This window comes from Rattus rattus, chromosome X (genome assembly GCF_011064425.1).
Source record: "Rattus rattus isolate New Zealand chromosome X, Rrattus_CSIRO_v1, whole genome shotgun sequence".
NCBI classification, from domain to species: domain Eukaryota; kingdom Metazoa; phylum Chordata; class Mammalia; order Rodentia; family Muridae; genus Rattus; species Rattus rattus.
The window spans coordinates 58773162-58789585 of record NC_046172.1 but is presented as its reverse complement, the minus strand read 5'-3'; the positions used below and the strand labels follow the sequence as shown (position 1 = coordinate 58789585).

The window sequence follows — 16424 nt, the reverse complement described above, 5'->3', positions numbered from 1 at the left end:
AATTGCTTTTTTATTTGGGTATGTAAAATACTTTGGCTCTAAGAGTCAGATTTTTATGCAAAATCAGAACAGAGAAATGCAAATGAAAATCCTAATGGGATATTATTTCATACATTTTAGGATGACACTTGTTAAAACACACACACACACACACACACACACACACACACACACACAGTGTTGGGATGGATGTGAGGAATGTGATGAAGCCGTTGTCATACTATTGGTGAATTGTAAAATGGTGTTGCCACTATGGAAAAATGTGAGATTTCAAAAAACAAATTTAAAAATGGCCTATTGTACAATCCAGCAATTTCACTTCTGGGAATATATCCATAGGACTTGAAAGCAGGATCTCACAGCTGTGCCCATAGTGCTACTATTGAAAATAGCTAAAAAGTAGAATCAGCCCAAATGTTCATTAACTAATGAACTGACAAAATGTGCTTAGTGATGTCAGCAATATTGCACATAGAAAGCTCTAGACTTCCGTTTTTTCAACTAACAACTATCCACAAACAAAAGCATGTTAATGAAACTCCATAAAGTATAAGCCCAAGTTTCCTGGCATATTCCATGAAACTGAAAACCAAAATCCGCGTGAAGTTCAGACAGGGCAGGACTTTAATCCTGGCACTTGGGAGATGTGGCAGGCAGAGCTCTGTGAGTTCAGGCCAGCCGGGCTACATAGTGAAACCTTGTCCAAATCTGCATGGATATGCGAATATAGGAAACAGTGTCATTTTGACCATGTTACTTCCTCTCCCAAGTTTGCACATAGTCACATAGAGAACTCCCAGAACTGATGGTTTCTAAGAGAGGAAGAAGAAACCAGGAGATAGAAATCCAGCTTTTCTAGCATTTCAAAGATGTTTCTGAGGCGCTGCTCCATTATAACCTCAGGGGAATAGAATAGGGGGAATGTAGAGCTCAGTGACATGGCGGCGGATGAAAATCAGGAGACATAAAAGATAAATTCCCACATTTTGTGCCTGTCACAGTAATGCGCCACCAAGGGATATAGGTCCAGCAGCATAGTTCACCTGCAAGCATTGGCCTCGCCTCTCCCCAAGAAGTAAGTGCTGAACCTCCAGGCCTGCCCTCAGACACTACTCTAGGCCTGTCTCAGGGAGATAAAGACCCCAACCAGGTTGTCACAATAAAGGCACAGATTCCATGTTCCCATTGGCTCAAGTCCCTCTGAATCCACCCCAGGACAGAAAAATGTGACCAACAAACAGAGGCCATTTGGCTTTCCTGCAGTTTACTAGCAGGAATAAAGTTTACTAGCTTTCTTCCCAATCCTCAAGCCTTGATCCAGCCTAGGGAGGAAGGGAAGTCTCAAGTATAGTTTCACTTACTGAGGCAGTTGGCTCATCCACTTCCGCTTAACCCTGGTCCCTTTCCTGTCCTTCTGACAACTGATAAGCTCAAATAGCAGTGCCTCCTGGCCAGAGAGTACTTGTCACCCAGCCAGATCAGAGGCAATGCTTGGAGACTGAAGAATACTCCACTCTTACATACAGAATTTTATCCATCCATTCACCTGTTGGCAGAAACTGGGTTGTTTTCATGTGTTGAGCATTGTGAATGTACTGCTCTACACGAGCGTACAGTGTCTGTGTATACCCTTGCTCTCCATTCCCCTGAATATGGACCTAGGATTAGACTAGCTAAATCATGTGTTCATTTTACTGTTTTAAAAAAGATTTATTTTATGTATGTGAGTACACTGTTGCTCTCTTCAGACACACCAGAAAAGGGCATCAGATCTCATTACAGATGCTTGTGAGCCACCATGTAGTTGCTGGGATTTGAACTCAGGACCTCTGGAAGAGAAGACAGTGCTCTTAACCGCTGAGCCATCTCTCCAGCCCTTAATTTTACTTTTTAATTGTGTGACTAAACTACCATACAGTTGATAGGCAATATATCATTTCTACTTTCTTACCAGCAGTGGACAAAGCTTCAAGTGTCTTCATATTCTCACTAACACTTATTTTAATACTTCTTAAATGATAGCAAACCCTAATCTGGATCCACTTTTTTTAATCTTTGCATATTACACTGCATACTCTTTGTGGTATGTGTTACCAATTTTTTCTCTAATTTATCTAGGCTTTTATTTTGTTATCATAGGTTGTGGGGTTTTGTTTGTTTGCTTTCACCCTAACACCTGGCTCCTGCGTCTTTATTGGTAAAATTGAATGTTTGAGATTTTGTTAAAAAAAGCGACACTGGGGCAGAAGAGATGGCTCACAGATTGAGAGACATACTGCTCTCTCAGACCGGCGCCCCCACTGAGCAGCTCTCAAGCGCCTGTAACTCTAGAGAAGCCAATGCCCTCTTCTGGCCTGCGCAGGCACCTACATTCAGATTCCCATACACACAGGCAGGCGTACACATAAAAAGTAAAATATCTTGAACATTTTTCATATAGTACTCCTGTTTTGCAGTTCAATTTTCTGTTTGTAGTTTATTTTTTATATGATGTGGGCTTTTAAATACCTTTTTAAAAAAAAAAAGATTTACTCTTTTCACTTTAAAAAACGATGTGTTGGGGTTGGGGATTTAGCTCAGTGGTAGGAGCTTGCCTAGCAAGCACAAGGCCTGGGTTGGGTCCTCAGCTCAAAAAAAAAAAAAGGAAAAAAAAAAAAGCTATGTGTTTTCTGTTATGGCACATTAAAAAAGAGTGAAGAATAAAACATTGAGTTGCCATAATTTCATCTTCCCGAAACTACTACAAATTTCTCTTCTTTGGTCATTATAGTCTGGGTTTCCCAATAATATTTTAAGACTTAGATAAAGTGTAGAAAGTTAGCTTTTATTGGAGGACTCCTTAGAGGCCTGTCCTTATTACACTCACTTTAAAGCAATTAACTTCTTTTTATTTCCACTTAGCAGAAGCCTGATACATGTATGACAACTCTATTGAAAATGAGACTAACAGAAAGCATCCTAGCCTTCTGTAGAATATACTGTAAAACAGATCATTGGAGTCCACATGCGGTGGTACATACCTGTAGACAGAAGCAGGAGAATCCTAAGTTCAAGGACTACCAATACTGCAAATAGCAAGACCTTATCTCAGCTCCCTTTCCCTAATTCCCTCAAATGTAGCGCACATGCATGTGCATACACAAACACGCACACGCACACGTACACGTACACGAGCACGAAAGAGAACATCAACTTTAAAAGTAATGGAGTCAGGCTATTGAGACAGCTCAGCTGGTAAAGGCTGTTGTTACCAAGTTTGACCACCCCAGTTTGCTCCCTGGAACCCGAAGGTGGATGAAAACAACCTACCGTTGTAAGTTCTCCTGTGACTTCCATATATGTGTGTCCCCTCACGATACACAAATATGTAGGTGGGTGGGTAAGTAGACAGATACACGTAGTGACTTTTTTAAAGTAAGACTATAAGAAACAACAAGCCAAGCAATTCATTATTCAATTTTCATAAAACTGCTTTTCTCAAAAACATATTTATAGTTAGATGTGTCATAAGGCTGTCTATAAAAGGTACATTTGACAAACCTGAGAACTTTCATCTCTTGTCCCTGGATTGTGGGGCTGTGTTGTTGGAATCTTTTGCTTACTTCTGTAAGTGGCTGCTTGTACCTGCCTGGCAAATGTGAATTCCTAACATCGGAACTAAGTAGGAAATAGGAATGGGAAACACTGGTCTTTTGGGGTGTGTGTGTGTGTGTGTGTGTGTGTGTGTGTGTGTGTGTGTGTGTGTTTTCTTTTTTGCCTATGCTTTGCCTGGTCAAAATTCTGTTTTGTGCTTTATGCTTTTAAGCCCTTACCTACCACATAGATGTTCCGATCCATTTTCTGAGTCGGCGTTGCTTTCCTTACAGTCTTGGGAGAACTCCTTTTTCCTCACTCCTCGGAGAGCTTGTGTATCCAGTGTTCTCTCACGCCTGTGTGCCCTGTCCTGAGGTTGGCATAGTCCTTAGGGCATGGCCTCTGAAACTAGACTGCTGCCTTGAAGTCCCAGCTTTCCCGTCATCCCGTAGTCTCTGACCCTGGTTCATTTGTCATCTTTACGTACCAGCTTCCTCAACCTTAAAATGACAACCACAAAGCAACCTACTTAATGGGGCTGTTGTAAGAGTGGATGTTTAATATACATAAATCATTTCTATCAAGCCTAGCACACAGTGCTATAGAAGTGTTCACATATCTTAGTAGTCTTTAAATATTGCAAATTAACTTCAAATTGCAGTGAAGAGCCTTCTCATAAGTATTAACATTTTCTTGGAAAAAATGAACAATTCATTTAAGTATGATTTCTCCACTTAGAGAAATATTTTAGGAAAAAAATACTGAGTTAAAAGTATCATTAATTTGAAGCTTCTTGGCTTATGTGAGTGACAGGGAAGTTTTCAGTTTAATGATAAGGCCATGAAAAAACAGTACTCCCAAAATAATGCTGCATATGTTAATAATTTGTTTTAAAACTATTCTTCGAATTAAACATTCTTTCCTAAGAGTCTTGGCAAAGTTTTAACAGTGTGGTATGAAACCTTATCAGTGGCCTTGCTATTAATGTTTTGATAAAGAGCAAGCTAAGAAAGTTGAGATCTCTGAGAATTGATAGAGCTCTAAAACTGGGTGAGAGGACATAAGCTGTGTTCCTGAAGTCATTTATGTGCTTTACTGAGATTGTCAACAGCTGCTCCCTGAGCACTACTTCCTGTGTGTGTGTGTGTGTGTGTGTGTGTGTGTGTGTGTGTAAACCAGAGGTTCACATCAGATACCTTCCTCTATAACCACTCCACCTTTTTTTACAGCTTGATTTTACTATTTTCATTATGTGTAATTGTGTTTGTGTTTGTGCACGTGATTGCTGGTGCCCTGGAAGCCAGAGGAGGGAATTGGATTCCCTGGAACTGGACTTAAAGGTGGTTGGTTGTGAGTTGCCTTAAATAGATTCTGGTCTAAACTGTTGTCCTCTGCAAGGGCAGCAACTTCACTTAATTTCTGAGCCCTCTCTCCAGCTCTTCTCAACCTTATTTTAGTGAGTGGACCTGGGATTCTTTGGTTGCTAGGGTGGCTAGTCAGTGAGATGAGGGTCTTTCTTTCCCTGCCTCTCAGCACCGGAATTAAAGGCACATTCAGCTATGCCTTGCTTTTTACCAGGGTGCTGGGAATTATGTCCTCATCAGAGCAATCATTTTATCCACTGAGTCATCTCCACAGCCCCTTTAACTCTTAGTGAGGGATCTAGGGTGGGAAGAATGGGAGAATGCATAGTTTTTAAACTCTGTTACATAAATAGAAAGGTCCTAAACTATAAGCCATGACAAAACTTATTCATGCTTATTATATTACAGCCGTATCTGTTTCCGAATTGTTACTTCTTCCAAATCATTAAGTATTTGTGTGTTTTTCTTATTCATCCATTCAAATACTGTATGACTGGGAAGATGACTCGGGGCTGAACACTTTCCCTAGCCTTTTGTAATGTAATTTTACCGCAATCAGGCCATCAAATGTATTTTCCTAAGACTTTTATTTCTTTGTTTTAGTGTGAAACCATCAGAAAACCTCCAGTCCCTGATGGAGAAGAATCAGTCTCTGGTGGAAGAGAATGAAAAATTAAGTCGTGGTCTGAGTGAGGCAGCTGGTCAGACAGCCCAGATGTTGGAGAGGATCATTTTGGTGAGGCCCCAAAATTGAAGCACCAATACTTTGAACGTTTATTAGCTCCAATCTGTAAAATATTGACATAATATTATAAAGAACATTTATACACCACGGAACAATGAATGCCTACATATCATCACAATTAATCTACACCAATCCCATTTTAAAATAGATGTCATAAAATTCCCCAAAAGGAAAGAAGCAAATCCCTGTGTTACCTTAACTCTCACCCAGTCATCATGAAATGTTCTACATCTTACTTCATGTAAGAAAGAAGTAAAAAGAAGATGAAGAAGTTGTGCTGAAAATACCATAGAAAACTGGAGCAGGGAGACAGGGCTCAGTTGGTAGAGTGCTTTCCTTGCTGGCAGAAGGCCCTGGGTTTGGTCTCCAGCGCGGCATAACTAGATGTGGTGCTACTCGAGTCATTCCAGCACGTCACTCCAGGGAAGGCCTGGAGAAAGCAGCTTGGACTACATGGGACTCTGTCTTAAACATACAGTACGTACGCTCTCAGACATACCTAAAATATGGATGAAACGTAATGAATTTTTTTTTTTTCCGGAGCTGGGGACCGAACCCAGGACCTTGCGCTTCCTAGGCAAGCGCTCTACCACTGAGCTAAATCCCCAACCGAGACGTAATGAATTTTGTGTTTAGACTTAGGTCTCATTTTTGAGACATCTTAACACGTATGCAAATATTCCCAAATCTGAAAACCATTTGAAATCTGAAGCACTTTCTGGTCCCAGGAATTGTAGTAAAGGGCTGGTCCACATATGACAAGTAACTGTTCCTTCATTAAGCTCGAATTCTCTCCCTCCTTTCCTCTAATGTTCTCACATTTCATATCCTATTTTAACAGCTGTCATGGTGAAATATAACAGCTGGGGAAATCATTTGAATTAATTTTCCATATGGTTAATTTCCAAATAAGTGGTTTGCTACGTGACTGATTACAGCACTTTGAAATCCTACTTGTCCGAGTGACTAGAACCTCTCAGATCAGTGTGTGCCGACTCTGAAACTAGAGTTTTCCTACAGCCTAAGCACAACTCAGGCTTAGGTTGTACAACTACTGTAAGAAGTGAAGCGAGTGGGGTTGGGGATTTAGCTCAGTGGTAGAGTGCCTGCCTAGCAACCGCTAGGCCCTGGGTTCGGTCCCCAGCTCCGAAAAAAAGAAGAAAAAAAAAAGTGAAGCGAGTTTCTACCAAAATGTAACTGAACCTCTGCCAGCAAACACTTCACACGTGACTGTGCTCTCTAGTTAAGGAACAGAAAGCTACTGAATGTTTTCTTTAGAAATAGCCAAATCCTATGGCCATTATATTGTCCTCTACTAGGGCAAGGTGCTAGTGGGATTGAAGAGTTTTCTTTTCTATTCCAGTGCCGCATTTTCAAGTAGCTGTTTTGCATGTGTGTGAGCATGGCTGATGCAGTGCATACTACTTGTTTCTCTGGTCACATACCTATATGACCTTTATACGGTTCTTACAGTGGCTCCCTGATAAGCTTATTATTTTATATCCTGTCACAACTGTCTTCCTCAAACCTGCTGTAGCATCCCGCTTCTTAAAAATTCTGTGATGGGGGGTTGGGGATTTAGCTCAGTGGTAGAGCGCTTGCCTAGCAAGCGCAAGGCCCTGGGTTCGGTCCCCAGCTCCGAAAAAAAGAAAAGGAAAAAAAAATTCTGTGATGGAAATAATCATTCTTCCTGAAACATAGATGCCTTCTGCTATTTCTTTTTGTACTAACATAATCCTTTGCCTCACCTTTTTTTATTTCTTTCTCTTGTTAAAAATAGTCTATCATATCAGACAGTATATATATTTTTGAAGTCTCAGCTCAAACTGGTGTGAGGTCCTTTTATGCTTTAAATGCTATAAATTGGTGGTTCTCAACCTTCCTATCACTGTGACCCTTTAATACAATTTCTCATGTTGTGGTGATTCCCAACCAGAAAATGTTTTCATTGCCAATTCATAACTGTAATTTTGCTACTTTTAGGAATTGTAATATAAATATCTATGTTTTCCGAAGGCCTCAGGCAACCCCTGGTGAAAGGGTCATTAGAACTCAAAGGGTGTTAAAAGCCACAGGTTGAGAACCACCTCTCTAAATGCTGGGCTGGAGAGTTGGCTCGGCAGTAGTTAAGAGCACTTGTTGCTCTTGCAGAGGTCCTGGGTTTGATTCCTCTTACCCACATGGTGGTTCAAAACATCTATAATTCTAATCCCAGGGATGCTCTCTTGTGGTTTCTGCAGATAGTACACACTCATGATGAACATACCTGCATACACATACGTGCATGGAAAACACTCACATACATAAAAATAAAATAAATGGAAAAGTCTAAGTGTGGTGTAGGAGGCAGTTGAGACAGCAGAGAGTAACATGCCAGGAAGTATTGCTTCTCCTCAAGTTGTAAGTTCTTCCAGGAATCAAGGCTTCACACTCTACCCCATAGCTTGAGCTTCATGGCAAACATAAAACCCAGCTGCTTCGTTGTTATTTTTAGTAGCTCATGTTAACTATAGAGCTAATTTTCCTGAATGTTAAAAACACATTCCCCACTATTTAACCAAAGCCCACTAAATCCTCTATTGTAACAGAGAGCCCTCTCCCTAGTTTCCATCCACAGGTAGAGGAGTGGTCACAATTAGGTGAGGCTGTCAGGCACTGCCTGCCACTAATGTTCTCCTGGGTCTTTGTTGCAGACAGAGCAAGCAAATGAGAAAATGAACGCCAAGCTAGAAGAACTCAGACAGCATGCAGCGTAAGTTTCCCACGAGCTATTTGTTAGCAACTTAAATAATCTTGGTGTATAGTTCTGGCTTTTGTGGTATGATGAACCCTTGTGTTCTTTTCCTTGACTTTTTAGCTGCAAAGTGGATCTTCAAAAGCTAGCGGAAACATTGGAAGACCAGGAAGTAAAAGAAAACATAGAGATCATTTGCAACCTACAACAAGCGATTGCCCAGTTGTCTGTAAGTCATTGTTCTTTATGTCTTGAGGCTTATACACATTTCTAATTCTGTCAACTTTGCTGAAATAGCTAACTGAACTGTTTGAAGAAGAGATGGCGAAGTACTGAATGTGCTCTGAACATTAAGTTTGTTACATTAATACAGTATAGGAAATATATGTGTGTGTGTGTGTGTGTGTGTGTGTGTGTGTGTGTATGTATTTGTACATAAATATTTCTGTATTCTAGCAAACTGGTGATGCAGACCTGTAATCTTGTAATCCCAGAAATTAATGAGATTAAATATGATTCTCTCTCTCTCTTTCTCTCTGAAGAGGCAGAAACATCATAACTTTAAGGGTGGTCTAGACTACTTAGCCATATCTTTCAGAAAAAAATAAAAGAATCACTCTTATAGATGTGACTTATGGGTAGAGGTCCTATTTTATTTGTTATAATTTATTTTTATTTTATGTTCATTGTTCTCTTACTTGCATATGTGTGTTGTGAGGGTGTCAGAAGCCCTGGAACTGGAGTTACTGACAGTTGTGAGCCACCATGTGGGTGCTGAGAATTGAACCCAGGTCCTCTAGAAGAGTAGTCAGTGCTCTCAGCCACTGAGCCATCTCTCCAGTCCCAGAGGTCCAGGTTTAAGAGGCTGTGTTTAGGGTTTTCTTTCCATTTCCAGTTTCCAATGTAGTATGCTGTAACATAAATGTATGTGTGACTACCTGATGAGAAGTCCTACCTCTTGGGTAGGTTTATTATATTCTCCTACAACTGTGGGTAGGATCTTGCCAGTTTGTTTGTTTGTTTTTGTTTTTGTTTTTTTTTTTTTAGAGTTTTCAATATGTTACAGCAAAATTATCCAAGAGATTTAAAGAATAAATGAGAAGAATACAATATTATTATGTTATGATGGTCAGTTCTAAAATATATAAGTAAACTCCAAAAAACTTAGACTGTGTTTTAGAATGAGGAATGCGTGCTCGCTTGGGCAACACATATACTAAAATTAGAATGAGGAATGCTATAGGAAATTTATGATCAAACTGGGGCACAGTAATAGAGCCAGACATACTCCAGTTCGGAAGCAGCTCTGCCTCTTATTACTTTAGTCACCTTGCTAAATGTGTTGCTGTCACAAAGAATTGTAAGTGATTTACATTGAGATCAAAGGTATTATTTCAACTTATGGGAGGCCTTCAACACCACATAACTCCCCAAGTCAAGGTAAAATTGAAGCTTTATAAGGTGGAAAAAAGGCGGTGTGTAGGTGTCTCTGTATGTCTGTGTGTCTTCTCTCTGTCTCTTTCTCTGTCTCTGTCTCTCTCTCTGTCTCTGTCTCTTTCTCTGTCTCTGTCTCTCTCTCTCTCTCTCTCTCTCTCTCTCTCTCTCTCTCTCTGTGTGTGTGTGTGTGTGTGTGTGTGTTCCTTGTGTTTTGGCTCAGGTAGCATTTTGTTGTTAATTGCTGTGAAACTTCTGGTTGTTCCACCTTTCACATTCCTTCTTTGGGAACATATTGATGTAATCCCTTTCTGGAAGTTGTCTACCTGTTTTCAAAGCTTCATCAAGGCTTTGTGGGTGTAGCTTCTGCAGTTCCTAGCAGGTACAGTCTCCCAGCAAACCTCCTGATCCTGTCTCCTACGGAGCTTTCCGCACCTGTTCCATGGTATTCCCTGAGCCTTCCATGCAGGAGTGTTTTATAGCTGAATCCACTGACACTGGCCTCCACAACTCCGCAGTTCGATGGGTTGTGGTTTTCTATAATGGTCTCTGTCACAAAGAGAAGTTTCCTTGAAGAGAGTTAAAAGAAGCCCAGGGTATCCAAAAGGATGCTGAGAGTGGGAGAAATAGTCTTCCCCAGGGAAGAGCACACCTATTGGTTGTCCAGTACCAAATGGTCAGTCTTAAAAACGTATAGACAAGTAAGATGCAGACTGAGCAGGTTATATATAGGAGTACATATGTGTATAAATATACATATGTGCATGTAACAATAATCAATGAAAAAAAAAGAGACCATGACTTTAAGAGGAAAAGGGGGGTTGTGTAGGAGGGTTTGGAGGAAGGAAATGGGATAGAGAAATGGTATAATTTTATAATAATTTCAAAATAAAAAAATTTACTGAGTTAATCCCAGTACTTGTAAGGCAGAGGCAGTTAAATGTCATGAGTTTGAGGCCAGCCTGGTCTACATATCAAGTTCCAAGCCACCCCAGGCTACATAGTGAGACTTTGTCTCAAATATTTTTTATTCAGGAGCTAGACAGGTGGGCCAGCAGTTAAAAGTACCCATTGCTCTTGCAAAGGATCCTGGTTGGTTCCCAATTTAGGGAATCTGATGACTTTTGCTGGCTTCTGCTGGCACCAGGCATGCATGTACAGGCAAACACATAAAATAAAATAAATAAATTTTTAAAATTAGTTCACTCAAACTTCATGGTGTACGATCACTGGCATAAATGGTGATAAACATTTGGAAAAAGCAGGACTGAAGAAAAGGTACACTGGAACCCTTTCAGCATCTATCTTACCCTTTTGTTACATTTGCAAATAAACATTTCTTGAGGCAAAAGATGTGTTCCAAAAACAAAGAACAATTGAAGTTTAGAAAATGGTAAGATTTTATATACTTGTTGGAGAATGGCTAGCACAAAGAAAATTACTACCACCTCTAATTTTGCTTAAATCTATCTAAAGCATCATATACTAGAGCCTACTAGAGCCTACTAGAGCCAAAATTGACAACCACTGAAAATAAGGACTCAGAGGAGCAGTGTTTGTGGCCACAGTGACTTTAGAAGATTTTATTCTTCTCATTTCTGAGCTCTGAGATCATGAAAGCTGAAGGAATGAACTTAATACAATAAACTATCCTCACTGAAGATCTGGCAATAAAGCTTCTGCCTGCTGTGCCTGTAGGCAGATCTGTTAGTGGTGACTGGCTCAGAGGAACGCTGTGGAACTGCTGTCTGCCACTAAAATGCATTTGGCACACACAGTTGGGGAGTGTTGAAGATTGTCACAAGCCGATAAAGTTCTTGGCTTCCATCCACCATCATAGTTAAGCAGAGTAAACCCTTTTACCCAAGGCTCCTGCTGGACTCTTGAATGAGTTTTTTCCTTTTCTTTTGTCTGAAGCCCCTCCCAGTTACTTACTTTTTAAAATATACAATGTATCCCCATGGCTTTTATTAAGACTCACAACAGTAAAAGCAAAGTGTTTCAAATATAAGTACATGTGCCCTTCATTCTGAATTAAAACTATTTTTACTTTAAGTGACAGGTGAACACCCCATTTTCAGTTATGAAAGTCACCATTGTTCCTGGACTTTCTTCCTGGGGCTTTAGGTACCAAGCTGTACCCTTAAAATACAATTCAAACAAACTTTTTTTTGCTGCAGTAACCTGTGAGGAAATTCAGGCAGTCATTTCAGTTCCTGCAGAATCAAGTGCTATTTTTGTCTGATATATCCCCTCCTCCAAACCAGAGTTAATAAAAAGTATTTTGTAGCCCTTTCCAAGCACATACTTCATTTGGGAAGGCTCTGCTGTTTAGTGTAAACAAAGTTCCCTGCTTTTGCTCCCATGACCTTTGAGTTAATAGCACCTTTTACTTAAAAGAGGTTGTAAGCTGCAGCCTTACACTGGGCAAAGAGGAAGAGAACAAGAGTGTTAGACTGAAATAAATCCCATTGCTACATATTTATACACTTGGACTTGTGAAACCAGAATCATTCTATGATTATACAAAACACATCACCATAGCCAGGAGCTGAAATGTTGGCATTGTAAAATATCACTGGGCCAAAAGCCATATAGTTTGATCTTGACCCTCTTTAAAGTGCCAGGCAAAGTCTTCAGGCTGGATATGTTGTTGACTACTGTAATCCTAGATCTTGGGACATGCAGGAAGGAGGACAATGAGTTTGAGAGTAGCTATATGAGTCCCATGTCTGCCTGAGCTACTACATTGCAAGTGGCTGTTTCAAAAGGGGGGCGGGGAGTCAAATAAGACAGTGTGATAATCCCTTATAATCTATGATAGATGAAAATACTGAAATTTGAACATGGGAGAGAAGAAAGGACAACCATTAAGCAATCCTAGATCAGTGCTCCATTTTTAGGGCCTTAGTGTGCCCTACAGGTGGAGGCTTGCCAATGCTGTACATAAGGATGAGAATGTGGGAACACTGGAGCTTCCTTTGAGTCCTCTTTGATCCTCACTGGCTAGAGATTTCTGAGCAGGGCAAGGGAAATGCTTTACAAATGGCTCTCACTAAAGGGCCATCTTCTGACCTTAAGATACCAACACTGCAACAACTATGTGTTCTTTCACACGACTGATACAGGCACTGCGTGTTTTAACTCTAAATTCCTTCATTGCTCCGAAACCAACAGTTCTTTCACCTCTGAACTCCTTTACCACATGACTTCCCAAGAACAAAACTTTATTTCTAAGGTTTCAGAATCACTGGTGCAGAAGCAGGGATATATATGTTACAGTGCCAAGTAACTCGTAAGCTTCAGTGATGAGAACAGCCTGCTTAGAGGATCATCTAGAAACAGATTTCTCTTAATAAGTAGTTTTTGGTTACCTTTCTAGGTGTTTGTTCCAGTGCCCAAAAGGATTAGCCATTCTCTAGGAGGGAACTTAATCTTCCGGGGTTATATTCTTTCTCTCCTACTAACTGCCTACAGCACTTCATATGTGAGGAGCAGAGGTCATAGGACATTTGTGGGACTTGATGAATACATGTTTGTCCCTGGCGTACTCATTAGGACATTGATTTCCTTATGGAATGAAAGCTTCCCCTCTTAACTGGCTAGAAAATGAAAGTCAATACTACCGATTCATTCCACCCACTTTCCTAATGCACTACCATTCCTTTATGTTTGGTTTTTGATGGTATGTCTGCAAAGGAGTGCCTGGGCTTGTACATCAGTGGAGAGACTGAGTGATAGAAGCAGAAAACTGAAGTGCAGCCATCTATAAAAATGGATTCAATTTTACCTGTTAGAATGGTTACATGTTTCACTGTGGCTCAGTGATCTTTGACTTCTTACCACGAGACCTTACTTTTTTCCTCAGAGACCACATAATCACCCTTTGGAAAAAAGAAAGACTCCTGAGTGGTAGGAAATGGAAACGTAGCTATTGGGTATCTGTGACTACAAAAGCAGTCCAGTACCATAAATGACTTCTGTGTATACTTCTAAAATATCAACTTTTAAAATCAAATAACAAGAATAAAAATATTTTGTAAATTTCACTTTGGTATTTTTTTTCCTAAGTCAAAACTTTCTTTTGCTACAGGATGAAGCGGTTGCTTGCATGACTGCAACCATCGATACTGCAGGGGAAGTAGACACTGTAAGTAATTGACCCCTTTGTGTGGAACCTAGGGCTCTCTCTGCTTCTAAAGCTTCCTGTAATTGATCAATCATTCGACTCTGCAGAGGATCTGTGATTATTACCATTATGCATAGACTCCTAGAAATCCTGAAATCTTTAGAATACATCTCAGTTTCATAATACTTCAAACAAGGATGAGCTCTGTTTCTAATTATCTGACTGGTAATGAGCAGTGAGACGTCTCGGGGCATCATGTCTTATTTTTCAGTCTGACTGACTTATTTTCCATTAGGTGCTAGTTCTGCATCAGTTAACCAATAAGTTAAAACAAGGAAAGGAACAAATTAGGTAATTATGACAAAGTCAGAAAAGCATTGCAGGAGAATGTTTTCTGAATATTCTTTGCTATGGATGGGGTGACTGTGAGCTAAAAGGAAAGGAGGAAAATGTTTTGAGTGTTCTAAGATCACACAGATAGCTAAGGTGCATCTGCTGTTGACCTTGACTGAAGGTTACACAGTAAGGTACAAAATGAAAGTTTAGTCAGCGGTTTGCTTGAGGCAGCCTCCTACCCCTGAAACAAGTGCATATGAGTTTTCTTATTCTGAATGAAGTACAATAAGAGATAAATTAGGTAATAAAAGTCAGCTGTGTCAGAATAAATGGTTCTTTTCCATTTCCAAAGTGACATTTCCAGTGTCCTCTCCTCTTTAGGGGCCTCATGAGATGACATGAAATGAAAGTAAGGATTATTTGTCAGATTAGTATAGCAAAGAGCAAGAAAATGTGTGCATATTAGAGAGTATTAGAAGAGCAAGGGAATACGCTCCGTGAGTAATTTCAACTGTCTCACCCAATGGCATGGAAGAAGCCACAAAAGTGAAAGAACACGGGTATTGCCGATGGAGAAATGGCTGTGGGGAGCAAAGTACCTAAGGAACTCTTGCTTCTCTTGCAAATTTGTATGGGGGTGCACAGATTTATTAGAATGATTTATAGACTGTGGTCCAGCTAATCCAGTAACAGCTGCATATGTATGTTAAGGTCCAAGAGTCCAGTAGTTGTTCAGTCCACGAGGCTGGCTGTCTCAGCTGGTCTTCAGTAGATGCTGGCCTCCTGAAGAAGGAGGCTCTAGTGCTAGTGAAGGAATGGGTTTGCTAGTTAGGACAAGAGCAAGCAGGCAGAGAGCAATGTCCGTCTTCCATGTCCTTTATATAGGCTGCCAGCAGAAGGCAGGGCCCATTTTAGAGGTGGGTCTTCCCACTTCAAATGATCCAGTTAAGCCAAAAAAAATCCTTCACAGGTGTGCCCAGTGAGTTTTAGTTAATTCCAGATGTAGTCAAATTGACAACCGAGAGTAGCCATCACAAAATCATTGTCTATCTTTTCAGCAAGAGCAAAGCAGTCCAGATACCAGCAGGTCTTCTGATGTTTTCAGCACTCAACATGCTCTCCGTCAAGCTCAGATGTCCAAGGAGCTGATTGAGTTGAATAAAGAACTTGCATTGAAAGAAGCCCTAGCTAAGAAGATGACCCAGAATGACAACCAGCTACAGCCCATTCAGTTCCAGTACCAGGTAAAGTGTTTTCTGTTTTCCAGGTCAGCAGTTAGTCATGTATACCATCATTAACTGGTGGAAAGCAGACACACACCATTTTAGTAATGAAAAGATAAGTGTTTGCCATTGTCGTCTGTGTCTATAATTGCTGTTAAGAAATACATGGTGATCTTGAGTTTTTCCCTCTGGCAACTCGGGTTTTTCTGTCCCAGGTAGCATTTACTCTCACAATGCTAGGCTTGTTGGCAGGGCTGAAGCAATCAACGTGCCTTATCTTTTCCATGGGTTACCTGGATTATTTTTTATAGGAGGAGAATCATAATCAAATGTAAATGTATATGCATGTACTTTTTATTACCAACCAGCTTAAATATGCAGGATAACTATGAAGCAAAGATATTGACTTCCATTGGTTATACTGGAGTGCCTTGGCCTAATGCTTAGAAAACAACTCCAGCAAATTTTGAAATCTCAATATAGCCCCCCACCTGCTGTTGAAGCAATTATCTTCTTGTTCTATATAATCTTTTCTTTTTCTCTGACCTGTAATGTTTCTAGGATAATATTAAAAATCTAGAATTAGAAGTCCTCAGTCTGCAGAAGGAAAAAGAAGAATTGGTTCTTGAACTTCAAACAGCAAAGAAGGATGTCAACCAAGCCAAGTAAGAATAAAGTCAATAAACGCTCACTAAGCCCCTGCATATGAAGGTGATTTTGAGAGACTAGAGAAATAGAAAACCCATTCATTGCCCCTAAGCAATGTTAACGTAGTAGGTAGGGAAAAGAAACCTAGATACAAGAAAAATTAAATAATTGAAACTTTACTTTTTTAAAAATTATGTTTAATTATGGTGGTGAGCAGTATGTGCACATGAGTGCAGGT

The 16424-nt window shown here is 40.2% G+C and overlaps 1 protein-coding gene across 1 annotated transcript in view; it reads left to right on the top strand.

Annotated features, from left to right (window-relative positions):
* Kif4a (kinesin family member 4A) overlaps nt 1-16424 on the top strand; it is a 58549-nt gene that overhangs the window by 9202 nt on the left and 32923 nt on the right. The window contains exons 5-10 of the mRNA XM_032889389.1: nt 5541-5673; nt 8376-8434; nt 8540-8645; nt 13944-14000; nt 15374-15559; nt 16100-16203. Coding sequence (XP_032745280.1) covers nt 5541-5673; nt 8376-8434; nt 8540-8645; nt 13944-14000; nt 15374-15559; nt 16100-16203 — 645 coding nt within the window. The remainder of the gene's footprint in view (nt 1-5540; nt 5674-8375; nt 8435-8539; nt 8646-13943; nt 14001-15373; nt 15560-16099; nt 16204-16424) is intronic.